The sequence below is a fragment of the Ovis aries genome, chromosome 1, assembly GCF_016772045.2.
Source record: "Ovis aries strain OAR_USU_Benz2616 breed Rambouillet chromosome 1, ARS-UI_Ramb_v3.0, whole genome shotgun sequence".
Taxonomy (NCBI): domain Eukaryota; kingdom Metazoa; phylum Chordata; class Mammalia; order Artiodactyla; family Bovidae; genus Ovis; species Ovis aries.
In genome coordinates, this window is record NC_056054.1 from 15,158,960 (window position 1) to 15,177,277 (window position 18,318).

An 18,318-nucleotide genomic window follows, 5' to 3' on the forward strand; every position below is an offset into this window, starting at 1 on the left:
AGAACCAGGAAGCTGCCTGAAGCAGTCAGACTCCATGGCTCAGTGGCATACGGTGACAACAGCTCCCCCAGATGCCCAGGTCAGACCTTCGAGGGCTTTTTCTGAGATGTACTTCTCTCTTCTGCTTCTCAACCAAGGCCTTGTTTCAGTCCTCTGGAACTGTTTGCTCTCTCCTAGAATTAAGAACCATCTTCAGAAAGCAACACGTGAAACCATTTTCAAACTGACTTTAATAAATTTTTTTGTGTGTGTGCTGCCCAAATACTGTACATGCAGAAGCCATGTGAAGGATTTTTCTCCTCAAGGGAATTGGCAAGAATGTTGTAAGAAACAGCCGGTAGTCCTTCCCAGCCATCCACCTGCCACCTGGGAGCCACAACAAGTTTGGGAAGATGCTGCATATAGAAAATGTAAAAGGCTAATTGCTTCTTATCTAAACAGTGTGCTTGTCAGTCCCTATCCTCTCTCTCTCTGCAGGATGCATTTGGAAATTCTAAAAAAAGGGGTTCTTGCCTCCTGTGAATTTACATTCTCAAGGAGTGGATGAATCAATCAGGCCAGCTTTTCCTAAGGAAGCAGCAGCCATTCTGCCTGTTGAGATGGTGTCTGCAAAAGGCATTCTGGAGAAGAGTGATATATATATATATATATATATGCATTTTTTTTAATTGAAGAAGCAAAATACTTTGAAGGGAAATAAGTTTCCTCTCTCCTCCCATCAGAGAGCCTCTTCTTTTAAGATTCTCACACTGATCCTGTTCTCGAAGCAGAGATGAGGACCAACCCAGCATCGTCTGCTGGTGGGGATACTGACCTACACAGGATACAGCTGAGGCTGTAACCTCACACCAGCACCTTGGAAATTGTCCATTGCAGATGACCCTTAATTATCTCATCACATAAGAGGAAGAGAACAATAAACCATGAGGAGGTGGAAGGAGCAGAGTCCGCTAGGATTCCCAGAGTTCTTGTCAGAAGCAGCATCTGGGCGTGGATGGGTGAGGACCTGCCCCCGGGGCTGGAAAGAACCAGCCTGTGGGACCAGGTGCCAGGTATATCAGGCTCACGATCCTCACCAGCTCCAGATCAGATTTTAAAAACCTGGAGGGAGCATGGAATAACTAGCAAATGCTCTGGTTTTGCAGATGAGGAAGCTGAGACCCAGGAAAGGGAGGAGACTTGCATAAGGTCACAGTTTCTCTGTATATAACAGCCTTGGATTCTCTGTAGCCGGCTGTCCAGGTCATTGACCTTTGGGGCGGATGCTCTGTTGCCTTTGGGATTCCCAGGGCCCATTTCTGTTTGCCAAGCTCTCTGGAACCCAGGCCCAAGGACCTTCCTGGCATCAGTGCGTACTGCCTGGGAGGCTGAAGGTTCCTATCCTTGCTGGCCAAGTTTCCAACCAGAATGTGGGGAGGTTCTCCTGAAGCAGTAACACGCATGCTTTGTGGCGAGCATCCTCCCCAAGCCAGTCTGGGCCCCTGGGAGAATGCAAGTTTCCCTCACAGGCACAGCCTTACTGGGCCCACAAAGGCCTGAGCTCAGGGTTGGGGGGTAGAGGAAGTTGCTTTGCTACATGGAAAGATTAAGCCCTTTGTCAGAGAACAAGGTCCCACCATGGGGCATGCCGACACCGTGTGCGGCTCAGCTGGCAGAGCTGCTGCCCGAGGAGGCCAAGTTGCTCTCTTTGGCATCACTGACATCACTCTGAGATGCTCAGGCACTCTTTCAAAATAACCCTTGCCCAGCCAGCCCACGCCGATCCAGTCCCCATCAGGCCTCACTGGAGCAGGCGGGGCACGCTTGCCCTTCAGTCACGACTGTTTTTGTTTTGCCCCAGCCTCTTCTGACCTGAGTGAAAAGCAGACTCGAGGGAGAAGGTAGGGGACGAGTCTACGTTCCTATCTCCTCCCTGATCATGCAAGTGGACAGTAGTCCAGTACAGGAAGCAGCATTTTAAGGAACCTCTTTCTGGGTCAGGATATTGGAGAAGAAAACTCTGGGGAGAGGAAGAAAGAGGGAGAGAGAAAGGAGCCAGTGGGCAGCAGGCCTCTCTCCCTCCCCTTCCTGGCAGCCACTGCAGATACCCTGCTGGATGGCCGGCTTCCTGGTCCTGAAGGACACGGCCCCCCCTCCCCCGACGAGCAAAGGCAGCAATTTGTCCATAGAGTTACACAGTGCAGGAAGCAACCAAAGAAGCAGAAGAACAGCCTTTCTGAAGCCCTGCTGCTTTCTGGGCTGAAGAAGATGGGGACTCGGAGGTTATCAGGAGCTCTGGAGCCCCGGCTGGGGGGTGGGGGTCGGGGACGGGGAGCCCAGCTTCTCCTGGGCAGCAGGGTGTGGAACAAGAACCCTGGTCGCATGCCAGGGCTCCTGGTAACACAGTCTGAGATTGTGCTACATTTCATTTCCAAAGAAGTGCCCTTGCAGGGCTCTAGCATCTTTGAAGGGGGCGGGAGGCTTCGGCTTTCCTCAAGGCTGGTAGTAAAGAACTCAGGCATGCTGGCCCTGGTGGGGGTCAGGCCCCGGGGAGAACCAGTGATCCCATGAGTGGTGAACAAGAGGGGCAACCCTCTCTCTCGGCCCCCTGAAATGCTGGCAGTGCCTGGGCTTGCTGCACACTGAGAGCCTCCTTTCCTAAGAGTGCTAGGTTGGGCGAGAAACTGGGTGGGGAGTAGTTCGGGAGATGGTTTGACAAAAGGGATGCGATCCTTCAGGGAAAAACCAAGACTTGGCCCCATTCGCTGGCGTCTGATTCATACCAAAGGCCCATCACAGCTATCCCTTTAGGAAAGGAGTCTGTGAAGGAAGTGGGACAGATTGAACACAGCAGAAACATGAAGACAGATGCTCGGAATCATCTGTCATGGTTCCTGCCCACAGCCCGGCAGCGCTGCAGGGCTGGCTGTGCCACGTCTTCCGTGAAACCTGCCTGAGCAGAGGGAGACGGAGTGACAAAAAGCCCAGCCTGTCATCAGCCCCAGGGCCCCCTGGGGCAAGGAGAGAGCATGTGGAGCTGTGACACTGTCTAACAGTGCCTGGGAGGAATCATGTTCCTTCCCTTCCCACCGTGCCCTCCTCAAGGCATGGACGCTCCCCCTTCCAGGGAAGGCCAGCAGTCACACGTGCTCCCTCCTCCCCTGGGACAGGCTTGCTCCAAAACAGCCTCTCAGACAAGCCCCTGCATCCAGGAGGCCCAGACCTGTAAGTCCAGCCGCTCACCACCACACATATATGGAGCCTCACTAAACTTCATTCTCATGGGAGAAAATCCAGGTGGGGTAACTGGATTAACTTGATTTGGTACAAAGGGTTAAAAATAATCCCCCAAGGTTGACTTGGGTGGGGAATGACTTCCATTAGTGAGGCGGAACAATGGAGCGGCCCACCTCTAGGACAGGTCAGGCCACCCCTCTGGCTAGTATGTGCCCCCTGCTAGCCAACCTTCCCCCGAGGCAAGAGGCCAGCAGCAGCCTCAGCTGGTAGCTCCCCATCTTTTGTCTTTCTAGGTCCCTAGGGGAAGAAGGGTGACACCCTCTCTGATAGTCCTCATTCCCTGGGGGTGACCACACAGTCTGGGTGTCACCGCTCCATGCCACATCAAGAAGGATCTACACGAACCTATGGGTCAGTAATAATCCCACCACTCCAAAGCTGTCGAGTATTTGCACACCATGACGGCTCTGCATCACCCACAGGACATACAAATACTCTCCTGCAAGCAAGTTTCTTCCCTCTCCCCACCCTAGGATCCAAGACCAGAGAGCCCTTTGCCATAGACACATGAGAAATGCCATTACCCAGTCCCAAAGCCAGAAGAGAATTTCTGAGAAAGAGAAAACTCAACCCAGCTGTCTCTTCTCTCTCCACAAACACAACAGTTCCCGTCCGGCTCCGGCAGGAGTCAGCCCAGGCTCTCGTTTTGTTAGTTCTTATTGCCCTCACCCACATTTTGTCCATGGGCAGTTTTCTCGGGAGGGAGGTGATCAGGCCCTGGCTTCAGCCCAATGCGGATCCTGCCAGAAAAGGAAACCCCTTGGTGGAAAAGGGTCTGTCTCAGAGCTTCTGCCTCCATGTCCCTGCCTCAGCATCCATCCCCATGTCCACTTGGCTTTGGTGATGAATGGAGTCCAAGCACCTCTCCACGGCTCCCCCCACGTATGTGGGTGAGAGTCATGCCATGCTCGGGGGTGATGTCTGGGGAAGGGGCGGAGTGGCCCCAGACCTTGACCCCGTCATGTCCATCTCCTGGGCAACCTCTCGCCTTTCACACTAGACCCGAGGAGGCAGAGGGACAGATTTGGGCTCCTGAGCCAAACTTCAGGATTCCCTGCCGGCATCTCACAAGGTCCAGTCCAGGCCCTGGTGCCCACCCCCAGGGTCCAGCTGTCCAATCAGGTCAGGGTTTGAGTGGCTTTGGAAAGCTCCAACCAGACAAGGGTGGAAAGACAGCAGAGACAGGTGTGGCGTCAAAAGCAGGCCCGGCTACTTTCCAGAGGGCAGCGGCAGAGCGCAGGAGGCGGGGAGGCCGAGGGGGTGAGTATTGCTTGTACAGAGCTGGTGACTGTCGTGGTCTATAGAGTGTAGAACCAGGCTGTGCGGGAGCCCAGAGGCTGGAGCTTCAGTAAGTCTGAGCTCTCAAACACAGACCCTGGTCTGGAAATGAGAAAAAAAAAAAAAAAAAAAATAGAGCCCCTAATAGTCAGCTTCATGCAGCTAATCCCTGAAGGTCGGACAGGATTCTTAGAGCAAGTCAGTCCCAGCCCTCCTCCTTCCTGCCAGCAACCCTGCCCTCCGTGGCCCCTCAACAAGCCAGGCCCCTTCAGGATGAGCCCCAAGGGGCACAGGACCATCCTCAGGGCCTGGGAAGGACACGGGTGCCGTCAGGGGCTGTCCACTCTGGCAGACAACATCCCCTCTGAGGCCAACCTCTTGCAGGTTAAGACCATCCAGTCCGCACCTCCTGGGGTCCACTGGGAGAGCTCCTTTGGCATGTCGGAAGCAAGGAGGCTTAAAGGGAGACCGGAGGTGAACAATGCAAAAGGAGGCACTCGTACTTCCCGCCTGCAGCCCTGGAAACCAACACCCCCTCGGATCTCACTTTTAGTAAGGGGGAGGTGCCAGCTGGAGGGAGAAAGCGATCTCCAAGCCCTCAGCCCCTGGCATCTTCTGCTCCCCAGGGCGCTGGCCAGGGCCCTGCGTGAGCTGCTACGTGCTGCGGATGCATTCGGCGGGAAGAGCGGCTGGAGAGCTCGGTGGAGAGGAGGGTGTCAGGCTTCCCAGAGGGGCCTCAGTGTGGCCGGCTGCAGTGGATGCTACATTCCTCAAAAAAGAGCAGCAGTGCTGGGAGAGGCAGCCGTGGAACAAAGGACAAGACGGAAAACTGAGCAGAGATCACCAAGGACAGGCACGGGTGGGAACACGCAGGCTCTGCCCTGAGCCCGGGGCCAGGCGGGAGGAACCAATGGCCGTGTTCCCCACTCCCACCCCTGGATTCGGCGGCGGGGAGTCCTGGCCACACAATTCTCCTTTGGGTTTCTTTACAACGAGACATGGAGAGACATGGGTTTCAGCCCATATAGTCACCAAGACAGACTACACCCAGACAAATGAATAGATCTAACATGGTCACACACAGACACACACACACACACAAACACACGCACACGCGCTAGAGTCTCCAAAGACAGCTGGGACAGGCCCAGTAGCCAACAGGCATGCAGCAGGGCAAGGGGGCCAGAGAGACGTGGAGACTATGTACAGGGGGAGGAGGCGGGAGGCGGCCCCGCCCCTTCTCACATCACACCCCAGCCTCTCCCTGAGGTCCTTAGGAGCACGAGGGGCTGGTGGCGCTCTCCAGGGAGGACTGGGACAGGCGCCTGGTGAGGGAGCCGAGCGTAGGGTCCGCCACTGAGGACGTGGGGAAGAGTTTGTACCAGCCCGTGACCGCAGCACTCAGGTCCAGCTCGTCCAGCATGATCTGGGCCATGCCCATGAAGCACTTGTGGTCCATGCGGCCGTAGTCTCCCCAGACGATCACCTGCCAGTGGGAGGAAAAGAGAGGAGCTGAGCCAGCTCTCCAACTCCAGGGCTGGGTGGTGGGCCTAGGAACTGTGTAGAGACTGCCAGGGCACAGATGGGACTGCGAGAGGCAGAACTCAGACTGACTTCAGGCAACAACTTATTAAGCACTTGCGGTGTGCCAGGCATATTAAGCATTTATGGTATGCATCATGGTGTTCTCTCCGCTGTTACAACCATCTAGGTAGAGGTGCTATATGGATTATTGTTTCCACAAAAAGGAAATGTAGCTCAGAGCGAACAACTAACCCAAAGATACACGGCAGTTGGTGGCACCGCTGGGATCAGAACCTGGCCCTGACTTCCAGAGCCTCCTAGCATCCAGGATGACAGGCTTCCAGAGCCGGAAGCAGGCTGAGAGTCCAGGACCTGGGCCACAGCTATCACTCGGCTGCTGGATCACAATGGGATGATAAACATTACCACCTGGTGGAAGAAGGCGGTGGTCAAACTCTGCTTCTCGGGGGACTTCCCTGGTGGTCCAGCGGTTAAGAATATGCTTTCTAATGCAGGAAGTGCAGGTTAGATCCCTGATTGGGGAGTTAAGATACCACATGTCTCTTGGCCAAAAAAACCAAAATGTAAGACAGAAGCAATATTGTAACAAATTCAATAAAGACTTTAAAAATGGTCCACACCAAAACAAAAACATCTTAAAAAAATAAAACCTGCTTCTACCTACCAGCTGTGCAACCTGGGGGCAATCAAGTTATCCCCCCAAACCTTGGTTTCCTTTTCAATCAACAGGAGGCAATAACACCTCATTAGGTTGTAACAAAAAAGTGGGTAAAGGGTATTAAAGTGCTGGCACAGGATAAACCATAAATGAATTTTAAATGACAGTCTGTAGTCTTTGAGAGTTGCCCCGCCCCCTGGCCTCGTGATGCTCACCTGCAGCACCTTGCCCTGCGGTCCCTCATCAAACAGCAGAGCCTGCTGGTACAGGGGGTCACAGGTCTTCTTGGCCACCTTCGTCTTCTTCTTGGCCAAGCAGGCCCCGTTCTCGAGTAGGTAAACCTTGATATAGGTGGCTGAGGGACGGAAGAGAGCATGAGGTGGGGGCGGGTCCTGGGGAAACTGCTGTGGCCTGCCCCAACCCCTAACTTCCATGTGATCCTGGAGGGGACCAGGGAGAGCAGGAGGAGCTAACAGTGGACAGGAGGTAGACAAGATGGACTTGAATACCAACTCTTCCGTCCTCCCCTCCCATTCCCGCCCCCCACTGGCCTTCCAGGCAATCCATGACTCCACTGTTGAGAATACTGATTAGGCCAATGGGGAGCCAGGACTTGCTAGACCCAGAGCTCAGCTGTGAATCCCTCCCTGGTATGACCCCATTTCCAAGATCCCTCATCCCAGCTGCTCTGCCTCACCTGGGAGGGATTTGGAGCCGGGTTTGGGGGTCAGACCCCGAGCCTCAATCACTTCCACCTCCAGCTGGCCACTCCGGTCCATGACTGCAATGTGCACATCCCCTGCAAGGGAGAAGGAGGACAGTCAAGGCAGAGTCAGACCAAGGGGCAGGCTGGCCCACAGCATGCAGTCTGCAGACAATGCTCCAGCGCTGAAAGGGCACAAGGACAAAAACCGCATGCGCTGGAGCTGCTCTCCAGAGGCCAATTTAAAGCAGTTGAGAAATGTTCTGATAGGGCCCTTGGGGTGGGGCGGGGTGACCCTCCAGGGCCCTGCTTAGGGAATCACAAAGGTAAGCTGGGTTGGGAGAAGGGAGGGGGCTCTGTTTCACTGAGCGGAATAGCAAGTTTGGGGACAGATTTCTGTATCAGGAAGACAGAGGAGGCTGTGTGCTCAACAGATGTCTTCACCTTCTACACCGCGGCCATCAGCTACTCCCCTAAATAAACGTCAAACAGATACTTAAAGAATATCAGTTTGGAGAGGTGACAAGATATAAGACTGCCCAGGCCATGAGGCACGCCTCAGAAATGAGGGCCTGTCCCCACCCTTGATGAAGGATGGGGGAATGCAGGAGATGTCCCAGGAGTACAAAGTTGTTCTTGTTCAGTTGCTCAGTCATGTCCAGCTCTTCACAATCCCATGGACTGCAGCATGCCAGGCTTCCCTGAGCTTCCCCATCTCCTGGAACTTGCTCAAACTCGTGTTCATTGAGTCAGTGATACCATCCAATCATCTTATCCTCTGTCATCCCCTTCTCCTGCCTTCCATCTTTCCCAGCATTAGGGTCTTTTCTAATGAGTTGACTCCTGGCATCAGGTGGCCAAAGTACTGGAGCTTCAGCTTCAGCATCAGTCCTTCCAACAAATATTGAGGATTGATTTCCTTTAGGATTGACTGATTTGATCTTGCAGTCCAAGGGACTGTCAAGAGTCTTTTCCAACACCACAGCTCAAAAGCATCAGTTCTTCAGTGTTCAGCCTTCTTTATGGTTCAACTCTCACATCCATACATGACTACTGGAAAAACCATGGCTTTGACTAGACGGACCTTTGTTTGCAAAGTAATGTCTCTGCTTTTTAATACACAGTCTAGGTTTGTCAAAGCTTTTCTTCCAAGGAGCAAGTCTTTTAATTTTACGGCTTTGGTTACCAGCTGCAGTGATTTTGGAGCCGAAGAAAATAAAGTCTGTCACTGTTTCCACTGTCTCCCTGGGTCATTAAGATCTTTTTTGTATAGTTCTGTATATTCTTGCCACCTCTTCTTAATATCTTCTGCTTCTGTTAGGTCCATACCATTTCTGTCCTTTATTGTGCCCATCTTTGCTAGTCATTTCTGCTTCCACTGCAGAGGCATGGGTTTGATTCCTGGTCAGGGAATTAAAATCCTGCATGCTGCGTGGCCAAAAAAAGGGGGTTCAGAATCATAAGCCTGATGCAGAAAAATTAAAATGTGCCAGACTTTGGGTTCAACCACTCAGTTTGGAGTCTCTGAACCATTATGCCACTGTGTATTTGCACACTTTGGAAGATGGGGACTTATGACTTCCAGGAGACACCCTGCAATTCATCCCTCTCTCTCTAGCTATTCCTGACCTCCCCACGGGGAATGGGGAGGCGGAAGTCTCAGGAATTAATTAATCTTAACTCTCACTGTTCAGAGAAGGCAATGGCACCCCACTCCAGTACTCTTGCCTGGAAAATCCCATGGACAGAGGAGCCTGGTAGGCTGCAGTCCATGGGGTCACTAAGAGTCGGACACGACTGAGAGACTTCACTGTCACGCATTGGAGAAGGAAATGGCAACCCACTCCAGTGTTCTTGCCTGGAGAATGACAGAGACGGGGGAGCCTGGTGGGCTGCTGTCTATAGGGTCTCACAGACTCGGACACGACCAAAGCGACTTGCAGCAGCAGCAGCAACTCTCAATGTCACATCCCCAACGAGGAGAGCCAATGCAAACCTGTCCTTCTCAACTTTGGACACCAGGGGGCGCCATACACGAGTGTTCCAGGCTGCGATGGCGCATAAGCCTTGTGCAAGTGGCTGGTTTTTCTCACCACCTCCCAGCCCTTGGCTGAGCCTAGAGCTGGAACAACCAGACTCTCCAGGCCCTTAAAAGCCTGAAAGCAAGGACTGGGAATTAGCCAAATCCCACCCAAGAGCCAGATGGGAACTGCCACTTACCCTGTGAGAGTCCCTATGGACCCCTCTTCCAGTAGACAAAGGCTCCTGTGTGAGCCGTTTCCAGGAAGACAGGGCAGTGCAGTGGGAGGAGTCCTGGCCTGGAATGGAATGTCAGCTCCACTGCATGGTCACAGCAGGGCACTGTCTGCACTCAACTTTCTCATTTGCTGTGAGGTCGAAGGTTAGACACTGTCTATGTGAGGCTGAGTGCAGACGTCTGGGTCAGACACTGCTCAGGTCAGACTGATGGGGAGGGAGGGGTTGAGGCAAGCGGGCATCTCTAGGGAAGCTAGCTTGGGAGCTGCTGCTTGAAGCCAACACAGCCAGAATCTGAGGGAGAGAGAGGGGGAAGGAGGCAGAACTGCAGCTAAGAGGACCAAGAATAGACCGTAGGGAGTACTTGCTAGCTACTGCGAGGAGGGATGAGAAAATTACTAAAAGGCTTCTAGGTGCCAGCCACTGTTAGAAGTAGCAAGTCAAATAAGACACAGTTCCTAAGGCGTAAATGAAATATTTCATGCAAGGCATCAAACAGGGACTCAAAAAATAGTCTTCAGATTGCAGAACTAAGGCAGGCATTATTATTCCCATCTTACAGATGAGCAAACTGAGGCTCACAGAAGGGATGTGACTTGCCCAAGGTCCCACAAAGAATCAGTGACAGAGCAGACTCCATGGACGTCGATGCCATGAGAATCTTTGTTCACCATCTTATGCCTGGCACTAGCACTGCCGGGCACATGGTAGGCGGTGAGATAGTGGGTGAGAGTGGTGGTGTGAGGGTGGGAATGTGCCAGAAAAGCTGCTGCAGTGTGGCCAGCAGAGAAAGGCTGGAACCCCTCTCCTCTGTGCTGTGGGAGGGACTGAGGCTCGCTATGCTGACGCCTCCTCACTGGCATAAGAACCGGAGTGAGGGCCCCTTTCTGCGGCTTGTATTGCATCATGTGGGGCCCCCGCTGAGCTCACCTGATCTGCTGCTTGGCTGCCACTGCCCTACTCACCCTGCCCTTAAGAAGACTCACCCAGGACTTCCCTGATGGTCCAATGGTTAAGAATCTGCCTGCCAATGCAGGGGACATGGGTTCAATCCCTCGTGCAGGAAGACTCCACTTGCCTCGGGGCAACTAAACCCACGCGCCACAATGGAAGCCTGAGAGCCTTAGAGCCCGTGCTCTATAACAAGGGAAGCCACTGCAATGAGAAGCCCAAGCACCCCAACTAGAGAGCTGCCCCCACTGGCTGCAACCAGAGAAAGCTCATGTGTAGCAATGAAGACCCAGCGCAGCCAAGATTAAAATAAATAATAAATAAAAGAAGACGACTCACCCATTGGCGGTGTTGCCAGTGTCTGTCGCCCCACAATCTGGGCTGGTCCCAGCCCATCCAGGAAATCGCTGAACTGGCTTTCGGCCCCAAGCCGGGTGGTGGGGAAGATGAACCTGAAGAAGGGGGCAGAGGGGTATGTGAGGGCATCTGGGTGGCGGGATGCAGGAGCGCTGCCCCTGGGGCACTGGGGCACTCCCTCTGTGCCCCAATCTTCCCTGGACATACTGAAAGTCTACCACTGTGACTGGGGACAAACAGAACTGTTCATTTCTGCACTTACAGAGAAAGACTTTGATGTCACTTGAGCAAAGAGACTAACCATCATGATATTAAATCTTCAAGCGCTAGGATTTCTAAGGTGACCCTGAAACGGCAGGACTTGCTAGATACTTTGTGTCCTCACCAGGGGTGTTAATGCCAAGAACCAGAGACAAAGGTCAGATATTTCAGTGCCTGGAGCAAGTTCCAAAAACAGAGGTTGAGTTGACTATGAGTTTGAAATCCAAGTGAGGGATGTCAGGTGGCGCTCTAAACAGCAACTGAGACCGAAATAACACAATTGCAGGGTTGAGATTAATGACAAGTGGGGGGGGTGGTGCGGTGGAGTGGTCCATGGCTGTGGGTGGAAATAGTAACGAGAAAAACTGACAGTGATTGAAAGTTGGCCACATGCCAACAGTGTACCGCATGCTCCAGATGGGTATCATTTCATCTGCACAGCCACTGTGGGTGGCAGGAGCTATAAGCCAGGTTTACAGATGAGAAAACGGAGGCTCCAAGAGGTGAGAGACTTGTCTTGCCTACAAAACAGAGCTGACACTCAAGGTGTCCAGGGTGATGGTGAGGATTAGGGCAGAGGGAGCAGGAGAAGCTCCAGACAGACAGGAAACGATCGGCGGCAGCTACTGCCGCTGCTGGTGTGACCATCACAGGAAACGGGATGCTTGCGCCTGTCCTCAAGCCTAGATGCTCTGGGTGTGGCCAGCAGAGAAAGGACAGGTGAGGGAGGGCTGGCCCAGAACTGCCCAGGGGCTACAATGGATCACAGGATATGCCCAGATCCTAGGACAGCCCAGGCTCCTGCCTCGAGAGAGAAAAGGCTGTCCTAGGAGCAACCTTGGAACCTTTGGCCTGAGCCCCCTTTGGCCAGAGACAGGCAGGAAGGGGAGACAGGTTGCACAGACTTATCAGAAGGGCCTGTGTCTCTCCCTTGCCAGGCTCAGCCTCTGCTCTCTAGGAGGGGGCTTTTAGGCCCATCCATTTTTATTGGCCAGAGTTAGCAGTAGTCTAACATCATGTTTTTTGGATAGAGGGATCTGAAAAATTTAAATGAATAGCTGACAGTCTTGATTCACGTACTTGCCTCAAAACTCCACAGGTCTGTAAAACACAGGCTGGTTATAAAAGTCATCACCTCAGTAGAACCAAAAGTTACTTTGCAGGTTTGCTAAGTTATTTCAACTTCTTAGGTCTCAGGCATATCAATGGCCCAGAGGGAGTTTACTGAACATGCCTTATGAATATATATATATATGATGAAATATTTCTCATCACAACAAGAACACTAGAGCACCTTTTAACTCAGTATTCCCAAGGCTAGACATCCATCCCACACAGTATCAAAAGCGGGCATGATGGACCTCCTTGGTGGCACAGTGGCTAGGAACCCGCCTGCCAATGCAGGGGGTGCAGGTTTGATCCCTGGTCGCGGAAGATTCCATATGCTGCAGAGCAACTAAGCCCATGCCCCACAACTACTGGGATCTGCATGCTCTAGGGTCCGAGAGTCACGACTAACGAGCCTCCGTGCTGCAATTACTGAACCCCATGTGCCTACAGCCTGTATTCAGAGAAGCAACTGCAATGAGAAGCTCTTGCACCGCAACTACAGAAAGCCCGCATGCAGCAACAAAGACCCAGTGCAGCCAAAAATAAATAATAGAGTGAATACATAAATATAGTGTGTACATGTAAAAAAAAAGAAAAGTAGGCATGATCCCCATGTTCATAAGCAGCACTATTCGCAATAGCCAAGATGTGGAAACAATCAAAATGTCCATCAGCAAATGAATGGATAAAGAAGGTGGGTGTACTATATATCCATAAATATATATATTTATATGTCTATCTATCTATCTATATATATATATATATATATATATAATGTATCCCCATACAATGGGATACTACTCAGCCATAAAAAAGAATGAAAGAATGCCATTTGTAGCAACATGGATGGACCTGGAGATTGTCATACTAAGTGAATTAAGTGAGACAGAGAAAGACAGATACCATATGATACCACTTATTCGTGAGATCTAAAAAAATAGTACAAATGAACTTACAAAACAGAAACAGACATAGAAAACAAACATAATGGTTACCAGAGGGGAGGGATGGAGGGATAAATTGTGCATATGGGATTAATAGATATGCCCTACTATATTAAACTATATTGAACTACATTCAATATCTTATAACAAACTACCATGGAAAAGAATCATAAAAATAATATAGACATAGACATATACATCATCAAATCACTTTTCTATATACCTGAAACATAATATTGTAAATAAACCATACTTTAGTTTTTTAAAAAAGAGAAAGGATAGCAACAAAAGGAAATATAACTCTTGAGGTCACAGAATTTCAGGAGCTTAGTATCGACTGTGCTGAGATTGTGAACAAAGATTTTAGGGTCAAATGTCCTTAATTCAAAACCGACTCCACTAACCACTTTATAGCTGTGACCTTGGGAAGGTGCCATACCCTCTTCCCGTGCCTCAGTTTCTCTATTTGTAAAATGGAGATACTGGTAGCACCAACATCCCTGAGGGTTACTGTATTGGCTGAGACACTGTTTTTGACTGGTAGATCGCAGAATAAGAGGCCCTGATTTGAAGAGCCAGCAATGCCCTACGTATGGTAAGATAAATCCAAGCAGCTACTTACATTCACAGAAGCTGGCATAGTAGTGAGACGTAATCATAGAATCTCAAATAATAGGGCCATGGAATTCTGAAATTATTGAGCCTTACGAAGCTGATTCAAAAAATCTTAATCATATATCCATCATTTCATAGATTTGAAGAGATCAAGGGAATATCTAACCCAGAGACTTTCAAATTTTTGACTGCAACCCATATGCATATGTAAGAAATATATTTAACGTCATAGACCTACGTGCATCTACATACACAAAAAGAAGTTCCCAAGGTAACTCTTCCTTCCTCCAATAGTATATACCTGAATTTTCTATTTCCTTTTCTAATGCTGGTTTTGACCCACTAAACTGATTTGACTTACTGCCTGTGAGTCAACACCTGGTTTGAAAAACACCAATCTAGTCCAAATTCCTTCTCTAAGCTCCAAGTAAGTCCACCTGTGAGAATGCCATGCACCTGAGCTGTACCAGCTGTTTTGCATGTAAAAGATTTTAGGAGCCCATTTTCCTTTCTAGCTCTCTCCTCTGGAGTGGAAGGGCGTGTAAGCCCTGGGAGGTGGGAGGCATGAAACGTACCAAAGGGATGGGCTGCTCTTGGGCCACTGGAGTATTCTGATGGGCAACAGCGGCCAGGAGCAACAGGGAGACTGGGGCCCAGGCAGCCGCTGTCCAGGGGACGAGGACAGAGGGAGGCAGGAGGACAGAGGAACTCAGATATCTGGCCTGCACACCCAACCATATTTTCCAACCCTGCGCCCGTGACCAGAGGACCCAGGAAGAGCGTGGGGACACGGTGGGGGTGGGCTGAACGCACGTGCCGTCGGAGCTGTTGCTGTTGGTGCTGCCGTCTGTGGACTCCCGGCTGCCCTGGCGAGGGACCCGACTCCGCATCTCCACGGCAACGCCTGTCTCCGTGCTCCGCCGGATGTTGCTGCGCAGTTTCTTGGTGGCCCCTTCTGTGACCCCCCGAGGCACAGAGAGGGAAGAAGGTCAGATCGCTGATGAGGTTTCACTGAGATCACTGCTGAAGTCAACCTCTTGGGAGGGGGCAGAATAGGCAGGGCTCCGACTGGAGGCAGGGGCAATGCTGAGATGACCTCTAGAGCCAGCCCACAGCCTGACCCCTGATCCTGCTCAGCAGAGTGACTCAAAGTAGATGAGAAAGATGGCTGAAGGCAGAATGGAGATGTTGGGGCTATGAGTGGGAAGTCAGCAGAGTTCAGCCCTTGTCCGTCAGCCTCATCCTCACCAGGATCCCCTGACCCACACCTTCCCACTCAATCTCAGCCCTTGCCCCAAAGGATTAAGTTTCTTCTGAAAAGTTTGCCTTCTCCAGAATTCTCAGATTTGTTTTTCATTTTCCAAATACTCTCATGAGTCCTATCACTCCTGGAGATCACAAACCACCTCTGTGAAACCATCACAGGTCCTATAAAAAAAAAAATCCACACAAACTCTGGCCACTCACAAACTAACACCCATTGTCAATGTTGCTCTGAATGTGGAGAGGGGTGTGTGTGGAGAGGCCATGAGAGAAAGAAATCGGAGAGAGACTGCTAGGTTGACCTGAACTGATTTTGGCTTTGAGGAAGAGGTCTACAGAAGAACCTCAGAAGCTGTGTGTTGAGAGCTTATCTCCAGTGTCTCTGTACCTCCCGTCTGGAGGATCGGGGAGGGCTCGACATCTCTAATCCCCCTCTTTTGTCTTGCAAGGAACATGGGACACTTTGCTTCTCTGAGCAGCGTACCATCCTGCCTGGTTTCCATGGCAACCTCCTCAGCATTGCAGTGTGGTCCCTCTAGACACTCTCTCCTCCTGGGGGCAGGGCTGGGGCAGTGTGGGGGCAGAAGACAGTTTGTGGGTTTGCAGGGACTTCCCCTCCTGGAGCTTGTATGCCTGAGGAGTTTGATGGGGAAGGAAGTGGTGGCACTCAGAGAGGGAGGTTCCATACCAAAGGAACCTTTTGCTGTCACTGGTTAGAGGCCCAGGCAAATTTAAGAGTGGAGTTGCTTACAGTGATGGGGAGAGGCCAGGGGGAGGCAGGCAGCACAGAAGCCCCGGGAAGGTGGAGCTGGTCACCCTGGCGATTCCCACTCACACCTAGCGGTGGGCTGGGACAGGGTATTCAAGACCCCAGCCTGGGAGAAAGAGGGACTTTACCCTCGTGCTTGGCCCTGCTTATTTTTTAGGAAGTCCCATTGGGAGAGGAAAGACTGCGAGGGGCAGCAGCACTAGCGAGCGGGGTGGGGGACTGGCAGTGGGGTGCTGGTAAGGAGGCATGTCTTCTCTGAAACCGCGCTAGCTTCCGGGATATTGGAATAGCCTCTATCCAGGAATCAATAAGACCATCAAAGTGTCTGTGTCTCTTACACACACATATTCACACAGAGTCATATTAGCTCATGCATTTCTTTTACTCAGGCACACACACACACACACACACACTGCCAACAATCACATATATCGATACAGTGATCTCACATCCAAGGTCACGTGTTATGTTCATACATCAGTCACACAGTCACAGCTGGTCCTACCAAGTCTTTGTTATATGTACACACGACACAGCTTGCCACACGCACGTGACCTTCACGCCACAGCACTAGGAGTTGGACCCATCTGCTCAATCATATATATATACGCTCGATCATCTCTATGTATCATATATATAGATGCAAATCCACAAATGGCGTGTGTCCCACCACACACGGGACTGGGCGATAATTGTAGGTGGGGGAGACTTGCTCCTAACTGCCACAGCCCCTCTAATCCAGTTAGAAGACAGAAGGGTCTGTGGGGGCCGCACTTTATCCTCCTTCACCTCAAATCCCCCCAACATATACCCTGAGCGGAAGTCAGAGCCTCACTGCTCATGACCCCAAGCCCCCCACTTCTAGAGCTTGGGAAAGCTTTGACCCATCTGAAGGAAGTTTACTTTCTTTGAGCTGCCCGACTTACTGTGAGCCCCTGCTTAGGGGAGTTACAGAATCGTGAAATGCCCCTATCATTTCACAGATGGGGACCCTAAAGTCCAGGCATTCATAGAACTGGAGTGAGACCTAGGCCCACTGACTCCCAGTCCACTGACGCGCTACTTTTCACTTCCCTCCACCAACTCCACATTGGTTTGAGACATGATTCAGCAGAGATTAAGTTCTATGTCTCTGGGTGGGAAGGAAGGTCTTGCAACCTCAGTGAAAATTCCTCTACTGGTTTCACACCAGTGCAGTATCTGAACCCTGTTGATCTAGGAAGTAACTTTATGTAGCCTCTCTCCTTAGAGAACTGGACTAAGTCGCTTGCAACAATTTTGTGGTCCTTGGGGACCAACAGACTCCAGGAGCCATCCCATCTATCCCACCACAGACAAGGAAGAGGAAGTCAGTCTCGAGCAGCACTCCCCAGGGGATCTCCTGGAATGATCCTTGAGCCCTTGCCCCACCCTGGTCCAGAGTCCAGAGCCCAGAGCGAGGCAGCAGCTGTCCTTGGTACTGAAAAGAGAAGCTCCGTTTGATCAAAGGCAAGAACAGCCAAAGATGGCCCTGTGTGGACCCAGCTGAGGGCCAGGCCAGAACCCACCTATGTCCTGGGAACCTAAAGTCTGACCCCATTTTCCTCTCTGCTGCCACAACCTAAAGAGTGTTAGATCTAGAAGGAAGCTGGGAGACAGACTTTTAACCTCCATTTTACAGAAGAAACAGTGGCCCAGGGGGAAAGTGAGTTTCTCCAGGTCCCTCAAGTAAGAGCCAGGACTAGTTCTCTAAAGTTTCAGGGTGAGTTTTTGGAAGGCCTTTCTAGGACAACATGAGGAAAATAAAATGGAAGGAACAGGTAAAAAGCAGGGGAACTAGAGGGGAGGCTGGTGCAATCATCCAGGCTTTGAAATGAAGAGGAGGGAGTGGGCGAGGCTCAAGTCAATGAGAGGTATGGAAGATCCTGTGATGGGCAGACTCAGAAGACTGGGTCCCAGAGAGGAGTCTGTCCCCACTTTACACAGCCCTGCCCTTCAGGGAACTGGGCCATCCCAGCAGGGGCAGCAGGGGCATGCTGCTAGGATCTCAGCCCAGAACAGAGCTTCCAGGGCCAGTGCCCACAGTGACCAGCCCCTTACCTCCCTCTGAGGCCAGACTGTCCCATCCAGGAGGATGGGCTCCAAACTGGGACACTGGCAACCCCAAGGCCTGGGAGAAGAACACGGGGACAAGGAATTGTAGATGGGAGGGGAGTATGCTACGAGCAAGGGATGGCAAAAGAAATCACTTCTTTTTTGGCCCTGCTGTGTGACCATCAGTAATAATAACCAACAATTTACCAAGTGTCTACTATGTGTCAGGCAAGAGGTGGGGGTACCTCTACACATCCTA

The 18,318-nt window shown here is 51.5% G+C and overlaps 1 protein-coding gene across 3 annotated transcripts in view; it reads right to left on the reverse strand.

Moving 5' to 3' along the window:
• Window positions 1-212: 212 nt before the first annotated feature.
• RIMS3 (regulating synaptic membrane exocytosis 3) overlaps window positions 213-18,318 on the reverse strand; it is a 45,733-nt gene continuing 27,627 nt past the window's right edge. For all 3 annotated transcript variants that reach the window (XM_042246320.2, XM_012106870.5, XM_012106921.5), the window contains 5 exons: window positions 14,768-14,909; window positions 11,007-11,119; window positions 7,455-7,556; window positions 6,973-7,112; window positions 213-6,040 (listed from right to left, as the gene is read on the reverse strand). In XM_042246320.2, coding sequence (XP_042102254.1) covers window positions 5,828-6,040; window positions 6,973-7,112; window positions 7,455-7,556; window positions 11,007-11,119; window positions 14,768-14,909 — 710 coding nt within the window. In that variant the 3' untranslated portion in view covers window positions 213-5,827. The remainder of the gene's footprint in view (window positions 6,041-6,972; window positions 7,113-7,454; window positions 7,557-11,006; window positions 11,120-14,767; window positions 14,910-18,318) is intronic.